This window comes from Piliocolobus tephrosceles, chromosome 20 (assembly GCF_002776525.5).
Source record: "Piliocolobus tephrosceles isolate RC106 chromosome 20, ASM277652v3, whole genome shotgun sequence".
Taxonomy (NCBI): Eukaryota; Metazoa; Chordata; class Mammalia; order Primates; family Cercopithecidae; genus Piliocolobus; species Piliocolobus tephrosceles.
Genome location: NC_045453.1, coordinates 19,007,457 through 19,032,006, shown reverse-complemented (window position 1 = coordinate 19,032,006; position 24,550 = coordinate 19,007,457). Strand labels below are relative to the sequence as shown.

The window sequence follows — 24,550 nt, the reverse complement described above, 5'->3', positions numbered from 1 at the left end:
GTATGAGCCATACAGATTTCTGGGGACCAGTAATGCAGGCCAAAGGAACAGGAAGTGTATAAAGTGCTCAGCCTGAGCCCCGGCACAAAAGGATAGTGATGGTGATGAGGAAGGCTTCATGCATTCAGCCTGAGGAGGTGGGGACCTTAGGGTTGATAAACCTTGGGGAGATGGGGGGGAAGAAAGAACATAGAAATAAGAGAAGGACCAAGACTGAGTCTTGGGAGGTAGCAAGGCTGGGCAGATGAAGGACCAGAGAGTGGGGAGGACATGAGAGTGAGAAGGACAGCCAATTTCTAAGAAACAGCATCCCCCGCTGCAGAGGGCCCAGAAGATGGTGACAACTGGGAGGCCACAGGGCCTGGGGGAGCAGGAACAGTTCCCAAGAGGTCAGAAAGTGAAGAGCAGGCAAGGCAGGTGAAGGAGTTCAAATGGGGTCCCTGCTCCAGAGTCCCTCAACTCTTCAGTCTGAAAGGGTCCTTTCTGGCACGTCCCGGGAAGAACCAGGTTTTGCCTCCCCTTGCCCACAGCCCCACGGCAAGAGCTGCCCTGGTGCCATTCCCAGCCCCAGCTCCATTTCCCCAGCCAGGAATATTCCGCTGATGCGGGTCTATATATAGCAGCTGCTGCGAGGTACAGTCTGTTCTCGCTGTGCAGATAGCAGGGAGCAGAACCGGAACGGGGCCTGGGAGGAAGGTGTGAGGGAAGGGAGGAGGCGGGGCGCCGCGAGGCCCCAATGCCAGAGGAGGAATTAACTTGTGTGTTTTAAAGGCCAGGCCTGCCAGCAGGCCCCCCACAGGGCCGACAGGGATGGCATTTGCGGGCTAATGAGGCATCACACGGGCTCCAGGGCCCCTTTTGCAGCATTTGGAGGGGATGGCAGGGGCGACCAGGACAACAGCTGGAACTGGGGACGATGGGTGAAGACATGGCTGTGGGAGCTGAGGCCAGGTTATAATTACCAGCCCCCGCCCACCACCACCCCAGCAGGAATAGAAATATTCTATGAGATTTCAAGATCTCTGCTGAAAATTCTCAACTGAGCCAGAGTCGTCCATTTTACAGGGAGGGAATGAAACTAACATTTGTTGAGCACCTTCTAAATGCCAGATCCTGGGGTCAGGATAAGGAACTAGACCTGGTTTCTGCCTTCACGGAGCTTCTGCTCTAGCAGAGAAGCAAATAGATAGCGACACCCAGGTTGTGAGAGGGGCAGTGGAGGGGCACTGGGAGTCAGCCAGTCAAAATGTCGTTTGAGCACTTGCTGAGTGCCAGGCCCTATAGATACGAGATGAACAAGACCAGCATGGATCTCTGCCTCTGTGAAACTTACTTATGGAGGTATCCAATCCAGAACTTGAGGAAAGAGATCAGCAAGGCATCTCCAAATTGTGAGGCCTGCTGCTGGAAGCTTCCTCTCATTCAGTACTCTCAACAGCCCTACCAGGTGCGTGTCCCCATTTTACATAGGAGGAAACAGAGGCTCAGAGAGGCCCAGGAACTCGACCGTGGTCAGCTAGCATGTCAATGGTGGAAAGAAGACTTGAGCCTGTATCTGTCTGGCCCCAGAGTCCTCCTTTTCACACTGCAGCCTATCTGATTCTGTGCAGCCCTGGCATTTGTAGTAGGCCCTCAGCAAGACTGTAACAAATGAATGAGTGAATGGATGAAGTCAAAGAGCTGGAAGGCTTCAAGAGCAACTTCATGGACTGATTTAGAATTGTTGTACCCCTAGATCTTCCAGAGGGCAATAGTCTCCACCGTGCTTCTCCCAGCATCAGGAGGAAGACAGTGGAGTAGAACATAGTAGACAGAAAAATATGTTATCAATTCCTCCCTGCCCTGCACACGGCCTCCTAGTAATGTGACTTTGCCACTGTTCCAGGCAAGAGGTGGAGTCTGTTTCCCCACCCCTTGAACCTGGGTTCACCTGGGACTACTTTGGCCAATAGAATGTGGCAGAAGTAATGTTATGCAAATTCTGACATTAGGCCTTAAGAGACCTCGCAGCTTTCACTTTTACTGTCCTGGAACACAGTCCTGAGACTGCTATGTAAGGAAGCCAGCCTACTGGAGGATGAAAGAACCAATGTGTCCCCACCGACAGCCAAGACCAACTGCCAGACATGTAAATGAGCCATCTTGGACCTTCCAGTCAGCTGCTCCTCCGGTTTAGGCTCAGCTGTGTGAGTGAGCCCAGACAAAATCAGCAGAGGAATGGCCCAGCCAACTGGATTTCTGTATCAGTCATCTAGAGCTATGTTAAAAAAACAAAAAAACAAAAAACAAAACCCACCCCCAAAGTGTGGTTGCTTAAAGCAACAATAATTTATTATTTGTCACAATTTGGTATGTCAGCTGGGCAGTTCTTTTGCTGGGGTCACTCATGCAGCAACAGTCAGCTGTCGGGTCGCTGGGAGCGACTTCACTGGGACAGCTGGTATGACTAGGCCTCCCTCTCCATGTGGCCTTTTATCCTGGGCTTCTTCACAGTACAGTGGTCTCAGGATTCCAAGAGGACAAGCCGCAGCATACAGGGGCTTATCAAACCTCCGCTTTTGTCACACTTGCTGATGTCCTATTGGCCAGCGCACACTTGCTGATGTCCCATTGGCCAGAGTCAATGTGGGAGGGAATGACCCAAAGGCATGGATACCGGAAGGTGTGGTTCACTGGGCACTGTCACCATAGCAACCGACCCTGTTCCCTGGATCCCGAGAACAAGGCCCAGGGGCAGTGTGGCCTCTGGGGACCCAACTCACACACACTCAGAGATGGCACCTGAATCCTACACGCTATAAGGCTTCAGGACCTTTCCAAGTGAGAAGAGTGTCGTGTCCCCAGTTCCTCAGGAGCTGGAAGTGACAGGGACAGCAAAGAGGGCAGCCACATGGAGCCTCTCTCACTTACAGAAGTGGAGCCAGACCCCAGCTCCAACCCCTACTCAGATCTGGGACACTGAGCCTTTGGTGCCCAAGCCCATAGATGCACAGTGACCCCAGATCCTACCATGAATCCTCTACATTCACTTAGGTCCTGGATGGCAAGTGACCAGCACAAAGCTTAGCACACAGCAGGTGCTCAGCTAAAGTCACTCCCTCTCCACCTTTCCACCTGGGACCCCCTGCTCCCTGGCCTGGCGGCTGCTGCACTGTAAGCCTACCTGCCCTCCCCTCCCCACCCTCCACCATCTTTCTTCACCCTTCCTGCGTCTCTTTCTCGGTTTTCTGTATGTCTGCTCCCGCTCTCTTAGTTGTTCTTTGCCCATTTTTCTTCCCTCCTTTCTTTCTCTTCCTCTTTGTTTCTCTCCAGGTCTCTGTTTCTCTCTTACTGTCTCTTTCTGGGTATCTCTGACTTTCTCTGGTTTATCTAACCCCCCCCATCTTCTCTTCTCTCTTTTTCTGTCTCTTTCAGCCTCCCTCTCTCTCTGTTCCCCTCCCCTACCTTCCTTTCTTCCCTTCTTCTTTGTCTCTTTCCTCTTGTCTCTCACTAGGTTTCTCCCTGCCTCTCTTTCCCTGGGACTCCTTTTCTTCTCTCTCTCCCCCTTCACTCTCTTCCTCCCCTCGGTCTGCCTTCTGTTCTCTCTTTCCAACACCCCAGGGTGGACAATCTGATACACCCCACCTTCCCCGTACAGCCCCTGCTGTCCAGGGCTGCAAAGCCTCAGCGTCCTGGCTATGCACTTTCTACACGTGTGACCTTCAACAAGGTACTTAGCCTCTCCGTGCCTCTGTCTCCTCATCTATAAAATGGGTATAATCACAGCACCTTCCACATATGAATATTGAGAGGATTAAATGAGGCAATTCACCTAAGGTGCTTAGAATAATAATAATAATAATTTTTATTACATGTAATTCTCATGAGATGAAATCCTGTACGAGTGGTTCTCAACCAATCTTGCCCCAGGGTCCATTTGACAATGTCTGGAGACAGTTTTGGAACTAAGGCAACAGTTAGTGCTGCTGGCATTTAGTGGTGGGAGGCCAAGGATGCTACTAAATATCCTACAATGTGCAGGTCACACACACACACACACACACACACACACACACACACACACACACACTACAGAGAATTATTCTGCCCAAAATGTCTGCAGTGCCAAGATTGAGAAATCCTGTTGTTTAAGTCAGTATGGTGGTTGTTACATTTTACAGATAAGGACACTGAGGTTCAAAGAGGTGAAGGGATTTGCTCCAAATCACATGACCAAAGAAATGGTAGATCTGGAATTTATCCCAAGGCAATCCACTGCCAAGACTCCCCTGTTCCTGGGAAGACCAATGGTGGCAGAGAAGGGGTTAGGAGGGGGTCTACGGAGGCGTTGAGAAGGCCACTGATAGAGGGTTTGTGTGACCCTTGATTAGATAGAATACCCATTCCACATCTGCATGTGATCCCATGAGAGTGAGACCACCCCTTAGGCGCCCCACCTCTGGCTACCCTACCACAGGTACACGCAGAAATACACACACAAACACCACACATACACACACACACTACAGCCGCCCCTTCCGTTCTGTTGCCTGTATGGGAATCTGGGGACTGTTGGGGGACATCAGGTGTTGGAGCTTGGGTTTTATGGGGCGCAGCATGGGGCTGCTGGTGCATGACTCCACCTGGCACACAGGCCCCAGGCACCACCTGTCACCACCTGTGCTCAGCAGGTTGGAGTGGGTGGTGGGAGAGGCTCTGAATGTCTCATTGACTCCCCCGCCCTACCCTTGTCTCTTCTCCTGGCAGGGAGACAAGAAGCCCAGTCTTCCCCACAGCAGAATTAATCTTGCGGTCACCCCCACGCCTGCTCCCCTCCCCGCTTCCAATAGCAGCTTGGAAGACTGTCTGCTCAGCAATTAGCTGATGCCTGGACAGAAGATCTAGGGCCTGGAGAGGGTGAGGGTGGGCCTCTAGGTCTGGGGGATAATTTGGTTGTGGGAGGAGGGTGTGAATAAGAGTGTGTGACGGTAGCTGTGAGTGTGCACGTGTGTAAGGGACTTTGTATGTGTTCTTATGTCCATACTCTACAAATGTGTGAACTACATTGCGTGTGTGTATACAGGTGAGTGTGACAGCACAGTGAGTGTACATGAGTGTGGACATGAGTCCAGTTCACACCCACCAAGCTGCTGCTCCATGCCTGGCTCTGGGCTGTGCGTTACTGACACAGACCTGGTTCATGCATAGAATGTCAAGTGGGGAAACTGAGGCCCCAAAAGTGGGATTAGTTGCCCAGGGGAGTCACACAGTGGCAGGTTCTAGCTTGCAGTCCTCTTTTTAGCAAACCAAATAGTCCATTCTGTTGCTTTTGTGTTGTGTCTGTGTGAGAGACAATGCATGTGCAATGTGTATGAGCAAGTATGTTTGAAATTATATGTATTTGAGGCCAGGTGCAGTGGCTCATGCCTGTAATCCCAGCACTTTGGGAGACCGAGGCAGGCAGATCGCTCGAGGCCAGGAGTTCAAGACCTGCTTGGCCAACATGGCAAAACCCTGTCTCTACTAAAAATACAAAAATTAGCCGGTCATAGTGGTGCACGCCTGTAGTCCCAGCTACTCAGGAGGCTGAGGCAGGAGAGCTGCTTGAACCCAGGAGGAGGTTGCAGTGAGCTGAGATCGCATGACTGCACTCTAGCCTGGGCAACAAAGTGAGAGTCTGTTAACAAAAAAAAAAAAAAAAAAAAGGAAAGAAAAAAGAAAAAGAAAAAAAAAGCATATGTATTTCAGTGTGTGTATGTGTTAAAGTGTGTATGAGAGTGTGTATATGTCAGTGTGTCTGTGGGGGGGGAGGATATGTATTTGAGAGTATGTGTGAGTGTGTGTGGATCGTTGAGTGTGTATTTGAGAGTGTATCTGTGTGTGTGTACGTGAGTATGAGTTATTTATGAGAACACATCTGTATGTCCAGGTGTGAGTATACGTGTTTCTGTATGGATGTGTGAGTGTATCTGAGCCCGTGTGCGTTTCTGCATGGGCAGGTAAGTGTGTGGGTTATCTGTATAGGCCTGTATGTAATTCTGTATGAGTCTGTATGAGTGTGAGCATGTGACTGGATCTGTAGGGTATATGAGTGTGTGTTTGTGAGTGTTTGTGAGTGTATCTATAGGAGTGTGTATGAGTTTGTGAATGTTATGCCTTGTGAAAGGCATAAGCCTGTGTGTGTTATTCTGTGTGAGCCTGTGTGAATGTATCTGCAGGAGCGTATGTGAGTATATGAGCATGTGTGTGCATCTGTGTGAGCATGTGTGTATGTGTGAGTATCTGCATCTGTATGAGCAAGTGTGTGAATCTATCTGTGTGACCGTGTGTGTGAGCATGTGTGAGTATATCTGTGCGGGCATGTGTATCTGTATCTGTATGAGCGTGTGTGAGTGTGTGTGGAAGCTGCTGAACCCTGTCCCACATGGTGGCCACATAGATGTCCTTGTGTGGCCCACTCTCCTCCTGAACTTGAATTTCCCCAGGAGTCACGGGGTCTGAATCCCACCTGTACAGGGGTCTCCACATCAGTGGGCAGCTGGTGTGGGGCATCCTGGCCTCTCACTCACTCACAGGTGTAATCCGGACGGCTGTGCCTGACCTTGACCGCGAGAGCCAGGAGCGCTACGAGGTGGTGATCCAGGCCACAGACATGGCGGGTCAGCTGGGTGGCCTCTCGGGCTCCACTACCGTCACCATCGTAGTCACCGATGTCAATGACAACCCACCCCGTTTCCCGCAGAGTGAGTGAGGCCTTCCAGAGGAAGGAGCATCTGTGTGTCTGTCTGTTAGCCCATCCAAGCCACCTGCCAACCCCAGCTTCCCTTTAGACTTCCGACCAAAAGAAGGGCTTCCCTCTGTCTGTCTGTCTGTCTGTCCTCCCAAGCCACCAGCTATCCCCCAGTCCTCCTCCAACCATGCCTCCTACCAAGGAAGACCCTGGGGCTGGTCGATGCCCCACAGAGCCAAGTAACATGCCATCACCTTCCCAGACCTCCTCTTGCTTCCGGCAGAGGGGGAGCTCCACCCATCCACCCTTCTGTCCATCCTCCAACCCCTCACTGGCCCCTGCCCACTCCCCAGCCACTTGTTGGACAATCCCATGCCGCTGACCTAGGCTTGCAAAGGGAAGGTATTGGGGAGAAAGGGGGTGCCCAGGGATCTAGGCAGAGGCAGCTCAGCCCCCAGACAGATGGAGGTTGTGCAGAGAAAAACTAAGTCTGAATGACAGGCATTTCCCTCCTCCTCTGAGCCTGGGTAGCGGGACTCTGTGCTTCTGAATTAGGAGGCCTTTCCACCCCCTGCCTCTGCTGGCACAGCGGGGATTGGAGGATGTCTCCGGCCCAGCCTCCCAGCTCCCTATCAGCCCAGCCAGCCCCTCTGTCCCAGGCTCAGGCCGAGAGCCACGACAGGGAAGCCACCAAAGCTGGCAGAGACTAAATGCCGCGGGGAGCTGGGCTGATTCCTATCGGGTGAGTCATTACTTAAGGTCTGCTGCTCTCACATTAGGCCCCGCCACAGGGGACTGACCCCCCGAGAGATAAGGGAATCCAATCCCTTAGCTGAGAGCGCAGCATCAGTGCGGCCTACAGCCTCAGCTCAGACAGAGAGCGGAGTGGGCTGAGCTCACCAACTGGCTTCCCGGTGCCAGGGAGCCTGGCATGGAAGCCATCCCACTGCCCAATCTCCCAGCCCAGCCCCAGCCCCTGAAGGCCCATGCAGACAGGTGGGACGGGTGGGGCGCACCCCCACCCAGTCTTCTGCCCGTTTGTGCCAGGCTTTGAATGAGCTCTGAGCTGGAAGGGGTGGGGCAGAGCAGAGAGGAGGAGGCCAGGGTCTCCAGAGGTTTGCTTTCCTGCTCGTCCTTCCTTTCCTCCTTCCTTTCTTGTTCTTTCTGTCTTTCTTATCATGAACTATGGCACACAAAAAGAACATAAAATATAAATGTTCAGTTCAACAAATAAGTATAAAGCAGACACTCCTGTGACCACCAGCCAGGACCCAAGAAGCCCTAATATGCCCTTTCCTGATCATAGCCTCTTCCCCAACTCCTCCCTCCAGTTACCCACCACCTGCTTTTGTGATGGTCATCTTTTGAGTCTGTTCATCTACGTAGGCATCACCAGACAGAAGTCTAATTTCATCCATTTTTGAATCTTATGTAAATGGGATGAATCATACAATACGAATTGTTTTTGTCTTGCTTTTTACCTCTCAAAATTATGTTTATGAACTTACGTTGCTGGTAGCTATAATTTATTCATTTTCTTTGCTGTATAGTATTCCATAATTGTCTGTTCTGGTGGTGGTGGACATGGGCATTATTTCCAGTTTGGGGCTATAGGGAGGGAGACTGCTTTGAACCTTGTTGCCCCAGGTCTCCAGGTGCCCATTTGCACTTGTTCTCTATGGATATAGAGGAGTGAAATTGCTGGGTCATGGGATGTACTTATCTTCAACTTTACCAAATAAAGCCAAACTCTTTTCCCCCATGAGGAAATGCACATGTCCATTGTACCACATCCTCACTGACTCTTGGTACTGTCACGTTCTTTGATTTGTGTTAATCTGGTGGGTGTCTACTGGTAACTCATGCTGGTTTTCATTCATACACTCACTAGTCCCTCTCACATTTCATTTATGCGACAGCCTGGCATTCTGCCAGGCACTGGGAATGCCTGATGAATAAGAGATGTGGTCCCTTTCTTCCAAGAGCTCATACCCGAGAGAGAGAATAAACAGAAAATGAGAGTAAAAATGCAGTAATTCTAACAATGGGATAAGCTTGGCGGCCAAGGGAGCACAGGAGCAGAGCCTGGAGGTCTGGGAGGGTTCCCTGGAGGAGGTAACATTCAGTGAGACTAGAAGGCAGAGCAGGAATTGGGAAGGCAAAGGCAGAGAGGAGGACAGGGAGAGGGGATGCCTGGAGGTGAGAGAGAGAGAGTCAGAGTTGCAGAATCACAAGAACTTCAGCAAGGCTGAAGCTAGAGACGGAGTGGGGATTGGAGGATGAAGCTGGATAAGCCAGCAGGGGCCAGGCAGCGTTTTGTAGGGCAGGCCAAGGGGCTTGCATAACTCCATCCCAAGGGCAATGGGGAGCTATGGAATGGATTAAAGCAGGGGAGTGGCATGTTCAGCTTGTGTTTCAGAAAGTGTCCCACCTCGGCTGCTGTATGAGGATGAATCAGAGGCAGCCACTCCATGCAAGGGTTACCAAGACCTGTGGAGCCCCCAAGAGACACATCCCCACAGTCCCTGCTTCAGCTAGGCTGGCCCATCACTTAGCAAGTCATCCTCACCTCGACCTCAGCTCTGGTTGGAGAGCAGGCAGCAGTCTCCATCCCATCTGATCTCATTCCTTCTGGTTTCCCCTCTGCTCCTCCCCTGCAGCCACACGGCCATCTTGCCATTCTTCCAACACGCCAGACACAGCACCCACCTTAGGGCCTTTGCACCTGCTGCTCCCTCTGTCTAGAAAGCTCTTTCCCAAATATCTGCTTGGCTCGCTCCCTCCCCTCCTTCTGACTTTTGCAGAAATGTCATCTTCTCTGAGAGGCCTTTCTCGATCAGCCTATTTAAAACTGCGTGACACCCTCATCAGCACTCCTGCACCTTCCCTGCTTTCTCTCTCTCCTAAGTACCTATCACTGTTGGACATACTGTATGTTTCACTGATGTGATTGTTTAGTGTCTTTCCCTTTCTATTAAGAGGAAAGCAACATGAGAGCTGAAATTTTGGTCCATTTTATTTGCTGCTGTAACCATAGTCCCTAGAACTGCATGATGTCTGGGGACATCATAGGTGCTCAATGTGTACATTGAAATGAAGGAGTTAACTACTGTTAACATCAACAGCAAATCAGTATGAAGCCCCACCATTTTAACACAATTTATTCTATTTCTTGAGTAGCTACCAAGTGCCAGGCACTGCACTAAGCATGTTACAGGCGTCATCATCTAAGTTAGTTGTCATAACCACACAGCTGTTAGGAAGGCACCATCATTATTTATTTCCATTTTACAGATGAGGAAACTGAGGCTCAAGGTTACACAGCTAGGACTGACTCCAGAGCCTTAGCCTTTATCACTGTGCTCCTCTGTCCCTGTCACTGGCTAGGTAGGGAAACTGAGGCCCAAAGAACTGCAGGCATTTTCCCAAATCAACCAGTGAATAAAACCAAAGGTCAGAATTAAAAACCCCCCTTTGCACTGCCACCCAAACTCCTGCAGGGGACATGCCTCGCCCAGCCCCCATTTTGGCCAAGCTGAGAGCCCCTTTCAAGCACTGTCCTCCATAGAGGCTCACCTGGGCCCCCTTGTCCCCTCCCCCGCTGCTGGCAGAGGCTGGGGTAGGGGCTGCCTTCATCCCTGCTCATGGCCGTGTCCCCCACAGAGATGTACCAGTTCAGCATCCAGGAGTCAGCCCCCATCGGAACGGCCGTGGGACGTGTGAAGGCTGAGGACTCAGACGTGGGAGAGAACACGGACATGACTTACCACCTTAAGGAGGAGAGCGGCAGCGGCGGCGATGTGTTCAAGGTCACCACAGACAGCGACACTCAGGAGGCCATCATCGTAGTGCAGAAGGTGCAGCTGCCTCAGGAGGGATGGGGGAGGCAGACCTCAGGGGCGGGAGGATCAGGGAGGCCTCTGGGCAGCCAAATACACCCATCTCACTCCACTCAATGGATTAGTTCTCTCTAGAGGCCCAGGACCAACCTGGAAAAACACTGATGGTGTCATTCCCCTTTTGCAAACCAGGCATAGAGAGGTGAAGTGACCTGTCTGAGGTTACACAGCTGGTTGTCAGAGCTGGGGTTCAATCCAGATGGGAATCCACACCCTCAAACACTCTGATGTGTGCTTCACATCCTTGCCAGGCTCTTCACACTCCTCATTCCCTTTAATCTTCGTGTTTCCCTCTGAAGCTGAGGTCACTATCCTCATTTTTACAACTAAGAAAATAGAGGCTCAGAGAGGTAAAGGGGCTTGCCCAAGGTGACACCTGTAAGGTACATAGTAGAGATTTGAACCCACGTCTGGTGACTCCAAAGCTCTTTCCTTCCTGAGTCTAACAGCCTTCCTTGCCCACTGGCTGGCCCAGGAACCAGAAACTAAAACTGCAAACTCAGCAATCCCTAGGGAGGTCAAATAAAGAGGCAAAAATCCGTCTTCCAGGACTTGGTCAGGGGCTCGGCAACTCAGGGCTGCAAAGTCCATTAAGACCACCCACTCCGACCCCACTCTCCCATGGGAGGTCAAGTCCCCTGCACTAGCCCAAAAGTGGTCATAGGCCTTTGTATATCTCCAGGGACAAAATGCTCACTTTCTGCCACTGCCCAGCTCTTCTTCCTCCCATTCAGCCAGCATCGGTCTCCTTAAATCTGTGCCTATCAGCCTGAGCTCTGCCTTCCAGAACCTCCAGAAATATCTGCCCTCAACAGTCCTTCTTTCACTCAGCAAGCACATAATGACCCGCTCTTTACCTGGCATTGAGGGCTTGAGGATAGAGAAAACGCCCAGTTCCTTCAACTCCCTCTCAGAGGATAATAATATAATAGCTACTACTTGTGATAACGTGCTTGCCACGTGCCAGGCGCCCTTCAACTACTTTCTGCATATTAACTCATTCGATCCCTTCATCAACCCTCTGAGATACTGTTATCGTTCATTTTATAGATGAGAAACCGAGGCCCCGAGAATTTCGGTAACTTTCCCAAGGCCACGCATCTAGCATCGTTCAGTAGGAATACAGGCCCAGGGGGTCAGCTCTAGAATCTCCCTTTTTTAAGCACTGGTGATTTTCAGTCTTGTGATCTCCGTTTGTCCTTAACTGTTAGATGAGCCCATTTTACAGATGGAGAATTAGAGGCCCAGAGAAACCCAGCTTCACAGAGCGGCAGAATCAGGCTTCAAACTTAGCCTGGGGACTCCAGCACAGCATTTGCTCTCATCCCCTGGGCTGCTTAATCTCCCCCACCCCCAGCTCTTAGGCCCCCTTCCACTGCCTGCTCCAGCAGTGGCGCCTAGGGTGTCTCTGCGGAGTCAGTGATGGCTCAGGGAGCAGATTGATGGCCTGGCTCCAGAGTCCATCGCTCACTCCTAGGCCAGGCCACCGCCTGCCTCTCTGCATCCTGATTTCCCAGGCAACAGGCTGGAGGCAGGACATGGATGTTTTTGCTGCTGGAGAAGCTGGGGGTGGGGGATTCTGAGAGCAATGAGTGGACCCCATACACAGGACAGGCACCAGCTGTGGGTCTCCTGGAAGGTCACTCTTGCCAATCAGATCGCTCCCCCATCATGCAACTGAGGTCCCTGCAGCTCCACCATGGCTATTTCTCTTTGCTATAGGCAGTGTCTTTAGAAGGCCAGAGCTAACACACAGCCACGGAGCTCATTCATCAGAGGGTCACCCATTAGCACCCCCCGATAAGAAGCACAGGCTCAGCATGGATTTAACCAGATCTCAGAGGAAAGCTCTAAGGCAGCCCGGCTTATCGGGCTCAACTCACATTAGTTGCTAACTCCCGCATACCAGGGAATCCTGGCTCTGCTAGTGACTCACTGCTCAGTAACTCGGGCAAGTTACTGAGCCTTTCTGGGCCTGGATTTCCTCATGTGTAAAATCCGATCATAAGAATACAAGCCTCTTAGGGTTGATGTCAAGTTGAGTTAATACATTTAAAGCACTGGCACACAGTAGGTGCTTTGTGTTGGTGAAATAAACTAATGAAATATGCCAACACTGTGCTGGAAGGCAGGAAGTTTGGGTGCTCAGCGCGGTAGCCTGGAGTGGCTGCGTCCCTAGGCAAGACTGTCCTTGAGGAGCCTCAGTTTCTCCACCTGTAACTCACTGAGTGGGTCTGGGTCAGTTCTGCAATGCAGCCCAAACATCCCTGCCGCCCCTGCTGAGACAACGTGTGACCTTGGCCTCCCTCGTGAAGGCCTCAGTGTCCACCAGACCCCACCCACTAATCGGCCCTCTGCTACCCTCCCCCAGCGCCTGGACTTCGAATCCCAGCCCGTGCACACCGTGATCCTGGAGGCCCTCAACAAGTTCGTGGACCCCCGCTTCGCCGACCTGGGCACGTTCCGCGACCAGGCGATCGTGCGCGTGGCCGTGACCGACGTGGACGAGCCCCCCGAGTTCCGGCCACCCTCCCGCCTCCTGGAGGTGCAGGAGGACGCGCAGGTGGGCTCCCTGGTCGGCGTGGTGACGGCGCGGGACCCCGACGCCGCCAACCGGCCCGTCCGGTGAGACCCCCGCCCGGGGCCGACGCCTGCTGCCTGCTATCCCGCCATCGCCCCCGCAGACAGACTGTGGGCAGAGGGGAGGAGGGCTGGGGCGGGGAGGGCCAAAGGAGGCGGCTGCGTGGGGGAGGGAGGCTCGGAGAGAGGCGCACAAGGATGGAGAGAAACAGGCACGGAGCGAAAGGGCCAAGAAAGCAGATGTGAGAACAGTCAATGAGAGAGGCAGGGGAGCCAGGCCAATGAGGCAGAGAACGAGGAGGGACAGACACAGAGGCGGGCACTGCACTGGCGGGACTGGCTGCAGCCACGCTGCTCCCTGGTCTCTGGACTGGGCCATCCCTGTGCCCAGGACTCCCCCATTCTTCTCCCTGCACCCCACTTCCCTCTCATCATCTCCCTTGGTGTTCTGCTAGACACCTCAAACTTAAGTTCAGAACTGGGTTCCTGGCCTCTCCACCAAAATAAATAAAAAACCCAAACACCAGTTTGCCTGCCATCATCTCCATCTTGGGAATGACAGCTCTATCCTTCCAGTTGTTCAGGTGAAAAATGTTGGAGACATCCTTGCCTCCTCTCATTCTCTCATGCCTCCCTTCAATCCATTAGCGAATTCTCTGTCTCTACCTTAAAAATTGATCCAGAATCTGACCACTTCTCACCACCTCTGCTGCTACCACCTCCGTCCAGGCCACCATTTCTCTCGCCTGGAGTATTGCAGTTGCCTCCTCGCTGGTGTCCCTGATTCTGTCCTCACCCCTCTTTAACCTAGAATTGTTGCAGGAGCCAGCCTGATCCTGCTCAAAGGTGAGCCAGAGCCTGGCCCTGCTCTGCCCAAGCCCTCCAAAGACACCTACTAGGCTCAGAATAAAAGCCTAAGCCCTGACAATGACAGCTCTGGCCTCCCTGAGCCTCTCAGACCACACCTCCCACTCCTTTCCAGTCCACTCTGCTGCAGCCACACTGGCCCCCTCACAGCCTTGCAAACACACCAAGCTCACCTGCACTCTGGGCCTGTGCTACAGCGGATCCCTCGGCCTAGAATGTTCTTGCCCTAATAGCCCCCATAGTTTGCTCTCTCACTTCCTCCAGGTCTTTGCTCAAAAGTCATCTTCTCAGTGAGACCTTCTCTGATCGCTCTTCCTAAAATTTCAACTCCACCCCAACCCCTAGCCCTGATACTTCCTAGCCCGTCTTCCTCTGCTGCTTCCTTATTACCTTTCATCAGCATCTGACACGCTGCTTTTCTGATTACCTTGTTTGTCTCTCCTACTGAAAGGTAAGCTGTCTGAGGGTAGGGATTTACATCTATTTGTTCACTGCTGCACCCGCAGGGCCTAGCCCAGGCCTCAGTACTCAGTGGATACGTGCAGAATATGTGGTGAATTAATGATATGTAAAAATAGAGGCCAGGCGTGGTGGCTCATGCCTGTAATCTCAGCACTTTGGGAGGCTGAGGTGGGCAGATCACACGAGGTCAGGAGTTTGAGACCAGCCTGACCAACACGGTGAAACCCCGTCTCTACTAAAAATACAAAATTAGCAGGGTGTGGTAGCGCACGCCTGTAGTCCCAGCTACTCTGGAGGCTGAGGCAGGAGAATCGTTTGAACCTGGAGGCAGAGGTTGCAGTGAGCCAAGATTGTGCCATTGCACTCCAGCCTGGGCGACAAGAGCAAAACTCCGTCTCAAAATAAATTAATCAATTAATTAATTAAAATAAACAAAAATAAAAATAATGACTGAGAAAAGAGGCAGAAAAACAGACTCACAGAGATGTAGAGAGACCAACAATGAGAGGAAGAGACTGGAGAGAAAGAAAAGCCCATAAAAAGAGGACAAGAGGGACTGACCCGGCAATGTGTAAATAGAGAAGGGCACCTTGGAGAGGAAGCCGGAAAAGGGAAGAAATAGACACAGACACAGGCAAGACAGAGGCGGAGCTGGGATGGGGCAGCTGGGGTCCCTGGAAGGGTCTTGGAGCTGCAGGTGATGGGGAGTCTCTGACAGTAGCGTAGGTTGGAAGATGTTCAGATAGGAGGGAGGAAAGGCTGTAGAAGAAACTGATCCAGAGGAGGAGGTTAGGGGCTGGGGGGATGGCCAGTGTGAGAGGGATGGGAAGGAGGCATTGGGGCTCCCTGACTCATTCCCAAAACCCCTGTACCTAGTCAGTGAGTAATCCCTGAGCTGCCTATGAGCCTAGCCCTGTGCTGGGCATTGAGGAGAGGAGGAGGGAAAGTTTATTTGAGGACTTCTGCATTGTGTAACTCCAGAGGGCAACGTCCCCATCATTGTCTGTCTGAATGGTGCTATCAGGATTGTGCAGTGCACAGCCTGTGCGACCTTACATGGCAGCCCTAGGTGAGACACACAGATGCTATCCTGCTTAACTGTTCATGGACTCTCAGACTGGGAGATAGCCCCAGGGGTCTGGGAAGACTTCTGAAGGAGGCGGGAATTGACCTGAGCTAGGTATCTGGGTACGGTGTAAATATGAGGAGAGGCACATTCCAGACAGAGGAACAGCTTGAGCAGAGATATACAGGCAGAGCAGTGGTAGGTGTGGCTAGAGAAGAGCAGACCTTGATCGTTATAGGGGGCTGGGGGAGATGAGGCACAAAAGTGAAGTCTAACAGGGCCTCAGAGGCAGGCCGAGGAGCTCAGACTCTGTCCTGAAGCCAAGAATGCCCACGCTGCTTTCACTACACTCACTGCCAATGCCATCCTGCCACTGCCTCTGAACTCCTCTACTCCCTTCCACCTGGGCTGGTGGCACAGTCTGTGAACATCCCCCTTGGCCTCTGGCCTGGGCCCAGACTTCTCCAGGAAGGTCATTGTCACCCCCGTTTGTCAGGGAGCTGAGGCCCAGGGAGGGGAGGAGGATTCTGCAGGCTTTCCCAGAGAGGTAAGAACACGGAGCCACGGAGCGGGAGGCGAGTTCTTGGCCCCAGGTCAGTCCTCCTGTCTGCCAGCTCCCCTCCTCCCCAATTCCACTCTCCACACCCCCTCTCAGTCCTCTCCCTCCTCCCTGCTTTGGCTCCCTTCCCTCCTGCTTTTATCTGCACTGAAAGGGCCAACTTTGAAACCTGCTTCTCACCTTCCTTCATCTCTCTTTGCTGGCCCCTTCCCTGGGGCTCCTCAGATGTGGAGGCAGTGAGGAGCTTGAGACTGGTCCAATTTAACACCACAAACATTTACCCAGCTCCTCCTCCGTGCCAGGCCCTGAGCCAGGCCTGGGGACACCAATATGACTCAGCCAAGGACAGAACCAGGGTGGAGCTTCCAGACTGTGGGGTACAAAAATGGAAACGGGAGGCCAGTGAGGGACTATGGGAGACAGAGAAGGGGTCCTCGCAGGCCATGTGTGCTGCCAGAGCCCAGCTTGCTCTAAGGGTTCCATTCTGGCAGCACCTGCGTTCTCAGGGTCACAGGCTCAGGCAGCAACTCGGCATTGAGTTACGCCCGGCACTGTTCTGTGCAGTGAGGAAGCAGAGACGATAAAACAGGATCCCTGCCCACATGGAGTTTGCCTTCTCCTGCAGGAAGACAGCAAATGGTTAAATGGAATAATTGCTGAAAGCACTATGAAGAAAATAGAGTGATAGGATAAGGAGGGATTGGGACCACAGAGGGCCACTTTGAATTGAGTGGCCAGGGATGTGCCACATGAGCTGAGATCAGAATGATGGGGCGTCATCCATGCAAAAATGTGAGAGAAATCATTGCAGGTAGAGGGAACAGCAAGTAGAATGGCCCTGAGGCAGGAACAAACTTGGTGTGTCCCTGGAAATGAAGACATGAAGTGGCATCCTGGGAGACTCTGCCTAGCATGGTTTGCAGGACACAATGAGTGCCTGGAAATTACAGGAAAGCAGACGGCACAGAGAGATTTTTCTGAGGCTTTGCACTGGAGATAGTAGAAGGTGCCTCATGTTACTTTATTTCCCTTCAGAGGGTATTGTACTCATTTGACAGATGAAGAAACTGAGAGTCAGAGAGGGAAAATGACTTCCCAAGGCCCCCCAGCTCAAAAGGGGAAGCACCAGGGTTTGACCCATGTCTGACCACTTCCTGAATCCAGCCTTTTGCCATTTCACTCCTGCTTCTTACTCTCCTTGTGGTTACTGCAGTTCCTAAACTTGTGCAGTGCTCTCCACTGTGCACTGGCCACAGAGATGATGGCCTCAGACATGGGCCAATGGGAAGGCTGGGCCTGTGTGAACGAATCCAGTGACAGGTCCAGGTACACCAGGAAGGGGAGTGACAGAGGATTGCCCCAAGAGGCCCCTGCAGGGGGACGAAGGGGACAAGGCTTGGAATGGGGAGAGTGTGCCCCAGGTTGGAGTGATGGGGAGGGGAGGTGGCAGGGACAGAATCATGAAGCCAGGAGGTTAAGTTTGGGAGCAGGGAGACCAGCTGGACAAGCTCATGATAGGGCCAAGAGGGCACTTGGAGATAGGCTGCGAAGGACCTTGCGTGCCACATGAAGAAGTGGGACTTTATCGTGTAGGCGGTGGGAAGCCTTAGAAGGCTTTAGAAGAAGGGAGAAAAGTGCTCAGATGGGCCCACCTCTCAATTAGGCGGGTTTGCCGACAGACCGACTATTTATCAGCCCAGCCGTGTTCCCACCTAGCCCCATCGTGAGTTTCCTTTGAACATCAAAAACAGCTAGTCCACACTACAGCAGAGGAAGCGAACACTTCATTTCTCCACCCAGCACTCTGCAGTGTGGTGCAGCAGAAAGTGCAAGGGCTTTGGAATCAGAGGAGATCTGGGTTCAAATCCCAGCTCAGTTGTGGAGTCTTGGGCAAGTCAATGCACCTCCTCTGAGCCTTGGTTTCTCCATCTCTAAAATAGGCATCATAATAGTATGTGCCTCATTCATAGGTATCAAATGTCTACCACATACCAAGTTCTGTGCCTGGTGCTCTCAGGGTTGGAAGAAAGATTAAGTGCTTAGATATAGCAGGCCCTCAGGAAATGGTCATTACCATTTTTCTTGGTAGTCTGCACACCCGTTTTTTCCCTTTCATTCTGCAACCAGTATTAACCACATATAATTTTCCAGGCATCATGTGTGGGCTTTTCAGTATATGCCTAAAGGGAGTAGGGGAAAACAGTCACAGATAGGGTGGAGTGAGCAGAAAGGAATCCCTTGGTTGGGACAATGGAGCAGGAGGCAGGTTGCTTTGTTTTGGAAGAGGCTCCCCCACTACACCCCGACACACACACACACACACACACACACAAGCAGCTTGGGTGGCAGCTGCATCATTCAGTCGGCTGCATGTATGTTCATGCGCCCACACACAGGCACACCAGAAAGCCTGCATGTGCATAAGCCTGCAGCCTTCTCTATTTATTATGCCTGCATGCATTATATATGCACATGTTTATGTAGAGGAAAACCACATGTGCACCCCCAGCCAGGAAGCAGCACCCTCCCCATTTTCTCCACCCTAACCTTGACAACAGCAGCATTTTGTGCTGTTGCTAACACATAGAAATGCCAGCAGGTGTACCTGGCTGGCTCCTTAAGAGAATGCTCTTAGACGTCTGGCTCTGAACAGACATGGGAGCTTGGCTCTGCCACTAACTAGCCCTGTGTGACCTAGGGCAAGATACTTGGCTGCTTCACCAAGCCTCAGTTTCCTCCTCTGTAAAATGAGAGTGATGACAGTATCTGAAAGGATTCAAAGAGCTCATGACACAAAGTCTTGCTCAACAAATAAAAGTAAGAGCTAATCTGTACACCAAGAACCATCTTAAGTGATTTATTGGTAGTCACTTGTCCAAACCTCACAACCAGCCTGTGAGGTAGGTATTACTACCCCCCCCCCCTTTTTTTTTTTTTTTTGAGACAGAGTCTCGCACTATCACCGGGCCGGAGTGCAGTGGCGCGATCTCGGCTCACTGCAACCTCCGCCTCCCAGGTTCACGCGGTTCTCCTGCCTCAGTCTCATGAGTAGCTGGGATTACAGGCGTGTGCCACCACACCCAGCTAATTTTTTGTATTTTTAGTAGAGACAGGGTTTCACTATGTTGGCCAGGCTGGCCTCAAACTCCTGACCTCGTGATCCTCCCGCCTCAGCCTCCCAAAGTGCTGGGATTACAGGTGTGAGCCACCATGCCCGGCCTACTATCTCCATTTTTAAGACGAGGGAACTGAAGAACAGAGAGATTAGGTGACTTGCCCAAGGTCACACAGCTAGGTTTCAAACCTAGGCAGATGGGCATCAGATCTGCACCCCTAAGCACCATTCCCAGGCCTCCCTTGCACATGTGGGTGTACACACACACGAGCTGCCACAAACTCATATTCTCTCCCTGTTCCTCCAGCCTCACCTGTTCTAGTTCCCCTTGCTGCCCTTCAGGTTGTTGTCACCAAATGAGAAGTAGGACTGCAAAATTTAAGCAGAACCTTCTAGACCCACAGCTGTCTCCTGTCCTTCTCAGGCTACTGTGTCCCTACATGGTACCTCCCCACCCCCAGGTATGCAAGCCACACACTGGGTTGGGGGGACTCCTGTGTACTCCCCACCAGACATCTCTAAATAATAATTAGAGTGACAATAGTTCCCATTCATGGAGTAATTTTCCTGGAACTCAGCTAGGCACCTTACATGCGTTTCATTCTCCCGACAACTTACAAAGTAGGATTATCATCTCTATTTTGCTAGGAATTAAAGATGGAAGTGACTTGCCTGGGGGCAACGCAGACCTGGATCCAGATCCAGGGCTGAGCTGCTGCCTCTTGAGCTGCTGCTCAAATATAATGCACAAGCTCACACACACAGGAACACCACTCACATATTGACGCCACACAAAACACACACTGTCCAGCCACAACACAGACCAAACACATGACTCATGCGATCACTACACGTGAGATGCACAAGCTTCGCCCCCCCCCCCCCCCCCCCCCCCCACATTTGCCAGGCCACAGTCCCTGCCACACACTGCTTCCTCCCAGCCCTCACTGCTTCCCTCCCTCCCACTCACTCTCTGGCTCCCTGAGCTGGAACAAAAACACCTGGGCTCAGCCAGCTGCACTGACCCCCAGCCCCAAGTCTTTAGCTGGTTAATGGCGGGTGCCCGCTGCCCCCGCCCTATGGCCTTGGGAACAGCTGCCTCCACTTAGATTCCAGCCCCTCCCTTCCCCTCGAGGAAAAAACAAAAGAGAAAAACAGGGAAAAGGAGAAGGAGGAAGAGGAGGAGAAGCTGCAGCAGCAGCGAGGGAGGAGAAAGGAGAGAGCTGTGAGCCAAGAAGGGAGGAGAAACAACAAGAAGGCAGTTGGCATTCTCCCATCAACCCGGCCTCTCGCCCAGCCCTGACAAGGGATCAGGAGCCGAGGCTGTGTCATGTCTCTGGTCCTCTCCCACCTGTAGAATGGGAGGAGGTCGCCAAGGTTCTTTCCAGCTGAGCCGATGCTCAAGAGCCTCCTTCAACCTCCTTTGGACTCATATCTGACAGGGCCAGGCTGGGGCAAAGGGGACCTGAAGCTTCATGCATCCAGGCTTTGGCTGGTTCAACTTTGGATGGACTGTCAGTCAGGCTAAAAAGAACTCTGGGAGGGAATCCCCGATCTGGTTTCAACTTTCAGTTCTGTGACAGAGTCGCTGTGTACCCTTGAGCAGGGCATCGGCATCACTAGCTCATGTCACCTTTGTGTAAATAAGAAACAGGCCCCCCCTTTGATACTTCCTGGTCTAGGACACGTGGCTGGGCAAGCAGAAGGCTCGCTGGAATTCATCCCCACTTCCCCACTTCGGCCTGGTATCTTTGTGCATGACACAACCTGCACAACCTTACTTGGCAGCTCTAAGCTTGGCAGGTTTCCTCTCTGGACCTCAGTGTCTTCATCTGTAAAATGGAGACCACATCAGCCTCATAAGATGCCTGGCAGAGACCTCTTCCATCTCACTTGCCACTTTATCCCCAGAGTCTAGCACAGACCAGCCCAGAGAAGGCACTCAATTAGTGTTTAGGGCCTAAAGCAATGAATGGAGGGATGGTCGGGGGAGAAGCAGGCTCCAAACTGTTAAGTGCATGCTAGGGAGGAATTATAATCATGGGTCTGAACCTCCCCATGTACTTTCACCCAGGCCAATGGGACTCAAGGTGACCAAGGGCAAGAAGAATACGGGTTTAGCAGCTTAGGAACAGGATGGAGCATTAAATTGGGGATTCGGGGGATTGGCTTATAATGCCCCCTACACCCATAGGCACGGCCCTTTACAGTTTGCCATAGGCATTCACCTCCAGGACAGTAAACACGAAAAGCATAAGGGCTGTCCTGTATGCCCCACCCCTCCCCTAACACCACAATGTGAGGTGAGTAGGAGTCATCCCCTTTTTCAGGTGAGCAAACAAGCCAAGGAGTGACTTGTCCAAGGTCATACAGATAGAATCAGTGGCAGAGGATTCAAACCCAGCTCTGACTGCTTTCAGAGCCACGAAGTTCCACTGGGTGTCAATAGCCCCATTTCAGAGATGGGGTAGTTGAGGCCCAGAGAGGTTTGGCAGTGCAGCCGAGGCCTCACTGACGGGTCATCTCAGGGCTCTGGGCCCCCAGCAGGCAATGCTTCTGGGGTCCTCCCCTCCCCACTCTGGGAGACTACAAAAAGGCCCCTTTCCTCCTGCCTGTGGGAGGGGCCGGGTGGCTGCGCAGGGCCCCCTCCTTACCAGGCTGCTTTGTCCTGGCGCACAATGAGCGCTCGCTTGGCATTCGAGGCCTTTGTCCGCGCGCAGCCTCGCGGCGCCCCCATCAGCGTTATCAGCATGGGGAAGCGGCGGCCGGAGCTGGCGGGGCCTCTTTGGGCCGCCGCTGCCCGAGACATGTGTTGGACACGGGCCTTTAAGGCCTGGAGCCGCCACACAAAGGCCCGGGAAGAAGGCGGAACAAAGGGCTTTTTCACGCGGCAACTGAAAAGCTGCAGATTAGCTCGCGCGTGCTGCGCAGGCGAGAGGAGCCGGCGGCCGTGTCCACAGGCCCCCTCCCACGGCACTCGCCCAGCGCGTGTCCCTGGGCGTGTCCACGCCGCGGCCTCCGGAGAAGCCCCCTGATGCCATAACTGACACCCCCTCCCCTGCTCAAAATTTCCCGTTGGCTCCTCAGTACACGCCAACTGCGTGCTGTACCGGTGTGTTCTGGTGCCGAACTCTTCCCACTACCTGGTTCGAGCCATTTTGCAGTGTTTGCCATTTCTGGGATAACGCTCAGCCGCAGCGCCTTTGCACCTTCTGTTTCCCCTGCCCAGAATGCCACCCCCACTCTCGGTCTCTGCCTTCAAGCTCAATTCTAGGGGCACCTCTTTGGGAAAGATAAGAATTGACCGGGTGCAGTGGTTCACGCCTGTAACCCAACACTTTGGGAGGCCGAGGCGAGCGGATTACTTGACCTCAGGAGTTCGAGACCAGCGTGGGCAACATAGCAAAACCCTGTCTCTGAACAACAACAAAAAAAAAACATTAGCCATGCGTGGTGGCATGCATCTGCAGTCCCAGCTACTCGGGAGGCTCAGTGAGTCAGGAGGATGGCTTGAGCCCAGGAGATCGAGGCCGCAGTGAGCCAGGATGGCGCCATTGCACTCCAGCTTGGGTAACAGAGTGAGACCCTGGCTAAAGAAAGAAAGAAAAAGGGCCGGGCGCAGTGGCTCACGCCTGTAATCCTAGCGCCTTGGGAGGCCGAGGCGGGCGGATCACGAGGTCAGGAGATGGAGACCATCCTGGCTAACACAGTGAAACCCCGTCTCTAGTAAAAATACAAAAAATTAGCTGGGCGAGGTGGCGGGTGCCTATAGTCCCAGCTTCTCGGGAGGCTGAGGCAGGAGAATGGCGTGAACCCGGGAGTCGGAGCTTGCAGTGAGCCGAGGTCTCACCACTGCACTCCAGCCTGGGTGACAGAGCGAGACTCCGTCTCAAATAAAATGAAATAAAATAAAATAAAGGAAAGAAGGAAGGAAGGAAAGAAAGAAAGAGAAGAAAAGAAAGAGAAAGAAAGAAAGAAAGAAAAGAAAGAAAGAAAGAAAGAAAGAAAGAAAGAAAGAAAGAAAGAAAGAAAGAAAGAAAGAAAGAAAGAAAGAAAGAAAGAACATCAGTGAGTCTGTGCCAGGCACTTTGCCAGCTTCCAGCCCTCACGACAACTGTGGGTACAATTAGCTCCATTCCAATTGAAGAAACTGAGGCTCAGAAAGGTTGAGGGCTGCCCATGGTCACAGCAGTTCCCCGTGCAACTAAGATGCAAACCCAGTTGCTTCCCGCTCCTCCTCGGTCGCAAGGGGCTTCTCTGCCCCTTGTGTGTGTCCCAGGCAGGCGGTCCCTCTCTTGGAGTTGGGTGTGGGGACAAGGGCATGGGCTCCATTTGGCACTGGGGCACCTTCAATCAGCCCCGCCCTGCCCCCCGCAGGTACGCCATTGACCGCGAATCAGATTTGGACCAGATCTTCGATATCGATGCGGACACAGGCGCCATCGTGACTGGCAAGGGGCTGGACCGCGAGACAGCCGGCTGGCACAACATCACGGTGCTGGCCATGGAGGCGGGTGAGCTGGGCGCCGCGCCCCCTCCAAGGGCAAATATGGGGCCGAGGAGCAAAAGCTAAGGGGAGGGGCCAAGGGCTGGGGGCAGAGCCGAGGCGGCACTGTCAGTCAAAGCCCACGGGGAGGGGCCAAGGATTGGGGGCGGGGCAAAGAGAAACTAGACAAAGATCTCACAGGGGTGAAGGTGAGGGCAAAAGCTGATGGGTGAGAGCAAAGATCCAGCGGGGTTCCAAGTCAAGCACATAGGGCTAGTCTCAAGCTAGGCTTTCTTCTCTCATCATTTATTGAGCACCTACTACATGCCAAGCCCTGTTTTAGGGGCTGGGGATCCAGCCTTGAACAAGACAGAAAAGGTCCTGTCCTCATAGGGAGAATGAGACTATCAACAGACAGAAAGCACGGACATATTATGTCAAGTGTTGCTAAGTGCTAAGAAGAAACAAGGAGAGAAGGAGGCTGGGAAATGGAACTGGGAGGAGGAGGAGGGGCATTGCTTCTCTTAGGGGAACATCTAAGAGATGAGGAAAAGACATTTCAACAAAGACCTCAAAAGGTGGGAAAATCATGCTGATATCTGGAGGAAGAACATTCCAAGCAGGGGGAACAGCCAGTGCAAAGGCCCTGTGGTGTAATTTGCCAAGCATGTTGGAGGAACAGCAAAGAGGCCAGTGTGGTTGATGAGGGGCAGCATGGTCAGCCAGAGTCACTGGAGGGTCTTTGGACTTTACTCCAGATGAATTTGGAGTCATTGGAGGCGTTTGGAGAGAGGAGGGATGTTCTCG

The 24,550-nt window shown here is 52.6% G+C and overlaps 1 protein-coding gene across 1 annotated transcript in view; it reads left to right on the top strand.

The window, feature by feature from the left end:
- The window catches only part of CDH22 (cadherin 22), a 139,430-nt gene that overhangs the window by 84,986 nt on the left and 29,894 nt on the right, over window positions 1–24,550 (top strand). The window contains exons 5-8 of the mRNA XM_023197094.1: window positions 6,555–6,722; window positions 10,373–10,566; window positions 12,980–13,233; window positions 23,635–23,771. Coding sequence (XP_023052862.1) covers window positions 6,555–6,722; window positions 10,373–10,566; window positions 12,980–13,233; window positions 23,635–23,771 — 753 coding nt within the window. The remainder of the gene's footprint in view (window positions 1–6,554; window positions 6,723–10,372; window positions 10,567–12,979; window positions 13,234–23,634; window positions 23,772–24,550) is intronic.